We start from the raw sequence: 9,737 nt of genomic DNA, 5'->3' as shown, positions 1-9,737 counted from the left end.
TTTAATTAAAATAGAGTTTATTAGCTTTTCTTTTAATACAAACATGAGAAAGGAAAACCACCTGAAGATGTAGTGTTATTTTCAATATTGAATTGTGATCAATACCTGAAGTGCCAAGTTCGGTGGGTTTGGGAGCCAGGGGCTGGCACATTTGCATACTGCAAAAGGCTGTATGCATCACTGAACAGCTGAGTGCAGCCACACTGATGATGGCACTCACACAGCCCCACTCCCAAAGGCAGATGGACTTGTTCAGTGTGAGTTTCTGGGCCTTGGCTGTAAGAGGAAGTGCACAAAACCCGTGTCATTCGGAGGGAGAGCTGCTCCTAGGACGCACAGCCTAGAACCTATTTGGATCCAAGAAGGGAAGATACTACGAAGACTTGTAACAGGAAGAGTCTAATAATACTTATCCTGTTTAGAGTTCAGTTTCAGAGCTTGAAAGTAAGCTCTGTTCCCAAGTCTCAGAAAGAGCAAACCCCAAGCCTCTAGAGCAGTTGCACAAGATAAAATTCACTTTGGGGGAAAAAAAAAAAAAAGTTTATAGAAAGCTTTTTGATAATTCTCAGTTGAACACAATATTCTTCCATCTACCTTGATAGGTAGTCCAGGATTCTCAAACTCATTATTGTCTCATTATGAATATAACTTCCTCCCAGGGAACTGAAACCCAAGGAGAGCCAGATGGATGCACAATATCAGCTTTAGGAACTCACTGTATATAGCACAAGAGATCTGCAGTAGAACTCAGAGAAGCAGTGCTGCACACACGCCACTCACCACTGGATTGCTACACTGTTTGGGACGGTGATGATGTTTCCAGACCAACTTTTTCATTCAATGCCTCAGAAAAATACACAGATTACATCTCTTCCAGAGCAATATAAGTATTAGAAAATGAGAGAAGCACCATAATTCACAAGAAATGCAGCATGGACCCTATACATTTTAACAATACATAAAACCGTATCTGCCCCCAGTCAAAACATTCAAAGTCTTTTGACAATCTTTACTGGAGTGAAGTTGTGGGTGCAGAGATGGAATTCCTTCCTGCTGGGCAGCTTCTTGGTATGAACACATCACCAATAGTAGCAGCTTTTAGTAGCCAAACCAGGGAAAAGCCATCAACACGTGTCTATACTACTGTTTTCAGCTCCAGAGTGGCTTTATACTTTAAGAGTCCCATACGTTGTTTTTGTTAACACTGCATTGACCTGAAATACAAATGCAGTGAGACTCTGGATGACAGGGGAGAGGAGGGAAGAACATTGTAACTATAGTCATGTGGTTAGTGTTTAAATTCTAAAATTTAAAACTACTTATTATTAAAAACCTCAAGAGTTCACAGCTATAGGCCTACATAGTAAGCAAACATCTGTGGGGGAGAGAAGGAGATAAGTTTGTTTTTGCACCTCTGGATACATTAGAAGGAGGAGGGAGTTGATTTGACAAAGGTCTTGTCTTTTGCACTAAGTATGTTCCTCAAGCTCTGGGCTCCCTTGGCTGATTTACTCTCCTTGCTTCCTCCTGCTGGAAGACACCATCACCGCTGGCTTGTGTGCATGGAGTGGTGGATTCCTCCGGTTCTATGGATGCTGGTTCATGGTGCTGCACCTTGCTCTCTCCTCAGGAGAGGATGGCATTAGAACGGCGGATACCAACTAAGTTATCAGCACTGAAAGATCGTCTCATAGCAGCTTTTGACAAGTCTTTGTATTTGTCTTCACACAGTCGGGAGATTGCCTGGGTACCACAGACAGACACAAATGAGAAGTCCGCATTAGTAAAGTCTGAGTGCTCCAAGGGAGGTGTTACAAGTGTAAAATACCTACAGCACAGGTGCTCTGCAGCAGTGACACAGCTGGCTTTTTACCCAGAATGACAGTAAATAAGAACTACTCTGGAGGGAAAATAGCATTGGGCTCTGCCCCAGGTTAACATGAACCCCAGCCATCAGAAAGGTAGACCTAAAGAAGGTGTGTGGTTTCCATATCCAAGTATCTTCTTCATTTTACTAGTCTCACTATCTAATGAAAAACTTGGATCCATTTCAGACTTTTTAAGTTTGTGGAAGTCATGTTGAAAATCACCCCTAGTAGCTGGGTGTGGTGCACGCAGCAGCACAAAAATTTTATTTTAACAGTGCAGAAATGCACACGGGCATTTCTCTAAGAGAAAAGGTTCAAACTGAAAAGGTTTCTGCACTTCCTTGGGCATCTTACCCTTGGCCACTCAGGGCAAGCAAGCTGAGGAAATGAAGTTCTACTAGGGTGTCTGTTTTGCCTTTACCTTCTCTACACCCTCACTCCCAACATATTCTTACCAGGATCACCCCCATGATCTGAGAAGGGAGGGCAGCCATGGTACTTTATTATAGCAATTAAATATTAGCACATGTAGACAATCTAGTGTTGAACTGTTTTCATCCATTTATTGGCTTGCCTCTGCCCTGCTTATCTAGTTATTCTAGTTACAAGACTAATTATTTAAATCCTAGTAACACAATTGTCAGAAAATACTGTGTCCCCTCCCCTGCAAGGCCTATTTCTGATTGGAGCCTTCAGGCATTATCAATGTAAGTTAATAAGAATACCTGTAATAAAAAAGTCGAACTGAATTTCAGTCCTGAACATTTACTTCCATTAATAATTTACCACCTATTACCAGATGAACTTTCAGAGTCCTGTGATCAGCTACAAGCCTACACCTTCCCTTTAAGGCAGCACCCATTCAGCACAGCCCAATGTTCTGCAAGTTCAAAAGGTGAAAAGCACTCTGAGCATGAATAAAGTTCTAAGTGTATTTTAAAATAATTATTTACATTTATATCTGCCGACCTTCTGGAGGCATGCATTTGGCTCAAGAGTGGCATTCTTTGAGACACTGGCGGCATGAGCTCCTGGTGCAAAACCAGACAGACTCTCCATCCTGCTTTAATGCTAGCACATCAATCACACAGCAACCTGTGTTGACATATTTAGCCCCAGTTGCCCATATGGTGTAAATCAGTTTTCAGTTTCTGGAATTCACTAATTCACTGCTTTATACAGGCTCCTATCAGCTGCTTATGTGCTTCTAACAGAAAGGTAGAATAAAAATTTTAGCAAATGGTTTAAATATTTATCACATTTTAGAATTAAACCCCAAAATGTCCAATAGACATGCATTAGTAAGTGCATGATAGCAAATTACATACTGTACTGAAAATTAATCTGGTTTTAAATCCCAAGCCCCCAAATACTAAGAAGAAAAAAAACAGGCTCACAATCTGTAAATCATCCACTTATGCCCTGGCACTGAGCAGTTCAGTAAACAATTTCCTATGGACTATGAACTGCCCTACAACCACATTTACACTTAGTGACAGTGTTAGCTTAAAGTGCAAGTAACAAAGGTGAGACAAAGCAGAAGAGCTGCATTGCTTAACTTTAAATAGAGGAATTCATAGGCATATCATACTTATCATTCCAAAGGACCAGGAGGGATCATACTTACTCCAGAAGTTCAGGCACTTATGGGACACAATAAAATCCCTAGCCCGTGGCAGAATTATTGGGGGTGGACGACAGAACAATGTAAGCCAGGAATACCGCAGCACACCCCTCTCTGAAAGGGACTATGGTATCAGTGTACACAGGGCCTGTGGTAATGCTTTTGTTGAAAGGTCAACAAAACAACATGCAGAGTCATCAGTTAAACCTGGACAGATGAAAGGTTGCATTGATCCAACAAGAAATTTCCCTGGGAACCCAGGTAATTTATGTATTTTCAAAATGTCTTAAATATCTCCGGCAACTCGGAAGACTGACTCCGCAAAAGTTAAAGCTTTCTAAAATGAGCCGTCATGCCAAGAAGGCTGCGGGGCCTCCCCACAAGGACAGCCCTTCCCATCGAGCAGAAAGGGACAGTAATCTGCATTTACACTCCTCTGGGCATTCTGAAGGATTCCCAAGAAGGGGCTGTTCCAGAAGTTTATCTTAAAGCAACATTTCTCTGGAAAGGTAGGAATCCACAATTTATTTCTGCAGCTGTCCCCAGACAAATTGTTTATTAAACCGTAAGAGCAGTAAGAGTGCTCCCTCTAAATCTAAAAGCAGCTGTGCAGTGGGATGCAGTGGGAAACCTTCAGCTGGCAGTATTTAGAAGGGTGTGAGTGTGACTGTCTCTAGGTGCTTGGAATACAGACTGTGACCAGGGAAGGAGAGACAATCCATTACATATGACACTAATCCTTTCAATCTTAAGTAGCCTAGAACTTAAGCTGAACTACACCCAAAATAACATCCATTTTATTTTGCAATCTGCTAGACTTCTGTAATCTCTTCCAAAACCCTTCCTTTCTTCAGAATACTTGCTTAGCTTAGGCATGGTTTTAGAAGTGCTAACTGTATTTATAAAGGGGTTAAATTACCCTGTAATACACTAATCTAAAAGCTTTTTAGTTTTTCTAACCGCCACTTAACATGATTAGCAACAGATGCTCTTACTACTCATACAGACAGAGTCCCCTGCTCAGCCACTCTCAGACCATTTACCTCCAGCTTCTGTGCTCTCTCTTTACTGAGAGGCTCCAGCAGAAAGCTCAGGTTATTGTCATCTGCTAGGGAGCGAAGATCAAAGTAGTATTTGGCGTAAACACTGGCAGGAACATTGATATTAAACTGCAGTAGCTCCAAGAAGTGTCTTTCCATCTCGTTCCTAGGAGGCGCAAGGGACAGAAGACAAAGGAAAAAAAGATTGTTTTAGCTGGCTGAAAACACTGAAGAGACCTCAAGCTTGTTTTAAAACCAGCAACTTTGAAACAGGTCACTGAGAGCTCTGCATTATTAGTTTCGAGAGGCAGGTCATTCCCTGGTGCTCAAAACAAGGTGCAGCTTTTGAGTCCTGGCACCTCCGGCTCGGAGAGGAAGGCAGTGCCCTGTCGTGCACTCTCTCGGCTGAGCGGGGAGGTTCATTCTTCGGAGTTCCATTAGTGCAGCTGTACAATTCATGCGCCATTCTCACTCTCATACGGCCCCACACTATAGTGATCAGATGAAAGGAATGATGTATGCTGTTTATTAGCTCTGAAGAACTTGCAGACATTTTCACCAGGCTGATAACAGGAAGGGGGTTTATTGAAGTAGAGGCGGACTAACAAAAGGAGTAGGCAGATCACCACGGCAACAAATGGATCTATGAAGAGCTGCTGCTATTATCTCACAGAAAAAAGCCTCTTGAAGCAACATGGATTCATCTCCAATAAATAAATAAATAAGCAGCATTAGGTGGGAGAAGGAATTTTCTCCTCAATAGCATTAGGCAGGATAACAAAGTACTATGTCAAAAGGGCACTGTCCAGTTTTTACTCTCTTGTCTGTTTTCACTGGGCAAAATACTTGGAGGAAAGCGTGGAGAGTGCCATGACACGAAAAAAGCTGCTTCAGCTACTGTACTGTGGTCAGCTAAACCAGAGATATTCTACAGAGGAAAAACAATGTTTTACAGATTAACCTAAAAAGAAACTGGTGGTACCCAAACCAAGCAGTTCAGTTCAACAACTCAACAACAGTCTGCACAGGTAGCAGATCTGTTCCAACAGAATTTAGCAGCTGTATAGGCCAACTGTGAATACATCAGAAGATGAGTTGCACCAAGTCAGAGTCAGGTTGTTACTGCTTTTTTGGGAGCTTTTAAAATGGATGCTTTACCTATCAGCGTGGCAGCAAATAAATCAAGGAATCATCTGTGTTGTCCTGTATTGGGTGGTGGGTCTCAATATGAATAGCAGCTTTGTGCTTCTTTCTAGCATAGCAGACTTAAGTATCATTGAACCTAGTGCCAAAATTAATTTCCTGTTCATATGGCCATAAGACTATAGAGATGTAAATCAGATAATGTTTTGATGATCAGCTGATCAGAGCTTGATTTACCCTGTGAGTAAATGCTCTTCACTGCCCCTTTTGTACTCAGTAGGCTAATACATTTTAATTCTGTAAAAATACAATTCTTCATTGGATTAACAAGTCTATTAACAGTGGTTTAAAACCTGGGAAAGGATAATGCCCATGTTTTTTCTGTGCCTTTTTTACAAATATATGTAGCCTAAAGAATGAACAGCATGTCCCCCCTTACAAACAATCATGGCAAGATTAGCAGCTGTACAGTTAATTTTTCAGCAATTATGGATTCGCTCTCATCAAAGCAAGCAAGTTCCGACAAAGGATGACTTCCAAATATTAACTGAATTTCTTTTGATTTTTTCCCATCAGAAATAAGTAAAACAAACCAAAAGACCCATCTCCCAAAACCCAAAAGAAAAACGTCTTTCATTAAAAAACCCCACCTTTGCCTTAGTCAAATAGAAAAGGGCTTGTGATAGAAAAAGTAAGATGAACACTTCAGCTATGTTGAGTAGGATGAGGCAAAGGCAAATGGACCGCATGTGGCAGTTGCCAGGCCTGGATCTCGTATCCCTTCACAACCTGAGAGCCCCCAGCTCCTCTAACAAAGCTGTGAGGGGGGCTGCCAGCACAACTCTGAGCAGTGGGGAGAGAGTTTGGTGGGAGGAGGTGCACCTACGCTGCCTTCAGAAGGGGTGCCTGGCTTGTGAGCACACACACACACACTTGCAAACTGGGTGAACTAAATCAGGTAAGAAACTTTTGCCAGTTCCAGAGTGGTGCAGCCCCTGTGCCTGGCTTGCAGTGGTTCAACAAGAGTGTCTGTCAGGTTAGTGAGTCATTCTAGATACAGAGAGCCAAGAGGAAAATTCACAGGAGTTCACAAACAAAGCTTGCCACCAGTCTTGTAGATAGGCTGTTCCTGCACAGGAATGGCCCACCCAGGGAGCCATACCTGGAAGACTCCTGCCAAACGATCTTTAGCTGGGGAGCTGCTGGGATTTTGGGTGGATTTTTAGGCAGCATCACCAGCCATCTCCAACATTAGAATGCAACTGTGACTGAAATCCTTTGTCAATGTTTTTCTCTTACTAACTCTTGTATTTGGAATAGCTAATACTCACCATCAACTGACTGGTTTAAAAAATACTGCAACTACTAAGACTGACAATTAACTATAGTACAAACCATGAACTGAAAGTAGACTTATAAACTTAAGACAATTTTGCTGAGTATTTTAAGCAGTTTGCCAAGGTCCCCATTATGGTGATGTTATCTAGCCAAGGAGTGGTAAAGTCTGCCCAGTTACAGAGCCCAGGATGAACACCCTGTGCCACTGTCTGGGAGGGGGTAGTACAGTGTCTGCCCATATCTAAATTCAAAGGTCTAAGTCATCTCAAATGAGATGGGATTACAAAAATCCCATCTTCAAATTGGAGAAAAAAATATACCTAAATTCCATCTATTTTCCTTACCACTATCACTGCTTTGAAAATGCAAGTACCGACAATTTCAGGAGACCCAGCATCGGCAATAGAGAATAAATATCCTGCTTGTTACAGGTATTTTCAGTGCTATCAATTTGATTTGTCCCAAATAGGGCTAGAAGAGGAGACATCAAAAAGAGCAAGATGTACACTCCAGCACTCCTGGCTTTGCTGACCCCACTTCAGCCATCTCAGAGTTATTTGCAGCAACGCTTCAAGTACGTTCCTCAGATAGATGAGCACTCGGGACCAGGTTGAGTGAAGATGTACATTGTATAAAATCACTAATTATGCCTCCCTGAAAGCAGGGCTGGCACAGTCCTGCATTTTGAGACAAAGAACTCCCAGGCAAGGGGTATGTATAAAACAAGTAACAGTGGTTGCCGTTGCTGTTTGAGATGTGAAATAATTTGAATAATAAACATTGTTTTGGTGCAGAAAACTCCCTTACTTTTAGAAATACAGCCCACAAAAGGACGAAAACTAGATATTCATCCTCCTAAAGAGTCCCAAATGAATAATTACTTGCTGTATTTTAAACATTAGTTTGGGCTGAATCCAGGGAAGAGAGCTTGGGGCAAGAACACTGCCCCATCACACAGGCAGCCTCCCAGTGCTGTGTGCCAGCTCAGTCTGCTCCTGTGCTAGAACTGGCTGTCACTGCATAGGCCTGGACACATGCTCAGGGCACAGCACTGGGATTAGACTCAAACCCACCCAAAGCATGTCATGAAAGCAAGGCCAGAAAGCCTGGTGCAATAAGCTGGCCTTGTATCATTTCTACGACTGTGATAAGAGAAATAGGAGAACAAGCTGGCAGATAGAATTAAAACAATAATGCTGATGTTTCAAAGCTCTGAGATAGAACTTTGTGAGAAGGAATTTAACAGAAAACCTAATGGCCAACCACAGTCCACATAAACACACCTCCAGCCCATAGTATGAGCCTGGAGCCATGAGGATGAACATCTTCCCATACTGCAAAATCTGGCTTAAAGCTGAGTGCAGCAAGAAAAGACAGCAGATTCAAAATTTCTGAAAAACTGAAATTGACATCTAAGACAAAAATACATCCAAGGAACAGCCTTACAAAAACAAGCAGTAATAAGACTGAGGACTTTGTTTTCAGCCCTGTAGGCACGTCTAAGAACCCACCCAGAGAGGATAAGCAGTAGCTGTGTGTAACACAGGCAACCATAGCTACCCACACAAACAACACCTGCCTGCCAGCAGCAGCACTAGGAATTCAGACCTTGAGATGTTTAGGCCTTAGCTGGATACACAAGCAGACATGAAAGTCACAAATTATGATTTACCTTGCAATTCTTCAAATTCTAAAACAGAAAAGGCAGGGGGACAAATTTAGTTCACTTTGTTTCCTTCTTAAAAAACCTTCTGATGAGACTATAAATTGGGCAGTTTAGTTCCATGGCTCGTCACTGAGAGAAAGAACGTAAAGAAAACTAACTTTGAAGTCGCTCATGCAAGTCACTGAAATTATTAATACAGATTTGTCTCAAAGTAGGGTAATTATCCAAAGTTTCTTGAGGTAAAAAAGGGAATGAGGCCAGACACCAAATATACACTATATACATATAGCACAGCAACGGAGAGGTATTTTTTTCAGCATGATCACAAAAATTGCTGTTTAAAAAACCCACAAACAAATGAAAAAAATCACACAAAAAAAATCCCAAACACCCCACTGCTGTAGATTACCCAAACCTTGCAACTTACATGTCCTCAACAGTAATGTCCTTCAGTATTTGGCAATAATCCACATTCCACACAGCTTGATCATCCCAGACTTTAGAAGCCAGCAGAATAGCTCCTAGGACTATCCTCTTCCAGTTACTAGGGCATATGTCAATCTCTGCATAGGTTAACAGCCTTTCCAAATAAACCTACAGAAGGAAGAAGGAAAAAAAAACAAACAACAAAACCGCACAATTGTATGCGTGTAATTAAGACCTGGAGCAGAGCTGAGCAGCAAACATGCCAGTCCAATATGACTATTTGTCACTGTTAAGTGTATCAAAATAAGTATTAGTGATTACTACTTACACTTAAGAATCCAAATTTTCAGGAGTTACAGGTTCCATTTTTTACTATCCCACGAGAGCTGGACCACCAGGGTGCACAACAGCTAGTGAGGTGTTCCTCTGAGCAATGAGCACTGCTCCTTCAGGGAGACACTGCTCCAGCTCTGTCACCGAGTCACACATCACGGGCAGGTTCTCATTAGGGCCTACCTGGGATAGCAAATCACTCAACATCACATTAGCTTTTCAGCATGGTTAAGGTTCAGCACTTGTAGCTTAACAGGAAGTGCTAAAACCTGCACTTTGATCTCTGGTTATGGGACAAA

At 42.0% G+C, this 9,737-nt stretch overlaps 1 protein-coding gene across 1 annotated transcript in view; it reads right to left on the bottom strand.

Moving 5' to 3' along the window:
• Positions 1–9,737, bottom strand: part of LOC121672823 (cyclin-Y-like protein 1) — a 33,233-nt gene continuing 23,496 nt past the window's right edge. Inside the window, exons 8-10 of the mRNA XM_042045722.1 lie at positions 9,107–9,273; positions 4,536–4,698; positions 1–1,743 (exon numbers count right to left, since the gene is read on the bottom strand). Of these exons, the coding sequence (XP_041901656.1) occupies positions 1,627–1,743; positions 4,536–4,698; positions 9,107–9,273 (447 nt within the window). The 3' untranslated portion in view covers positions 1–1,626. The remainder of the gene's footprint in view (positions 1,744–4,535; positions 4,699–9,106; positions 9,274–9,737) is intronic.

Source organism: Corvus kubaryi, unplaced genomic scaffold (genome assembly GCF_017639235.1).
Source record: "Corvus kubaryi isolate FWS band 111438036 unplaced genomic scaffold, C.kubaryi_AGA036_p1.0 64990, whole genome shotgun sequence".
In the NCBI taxonomy this organism is placed as follows: Eukaryota; Metazoa; Chordata; class Aves; order Passeriformes; family Corvidae; genus Corvus; species Corvus kubaryi.
The sequence above is the reverse complement of the archived record's forward strand: the minus strand, read 5'-3'. Positions and strand labels throughout refer to the sequence as shown.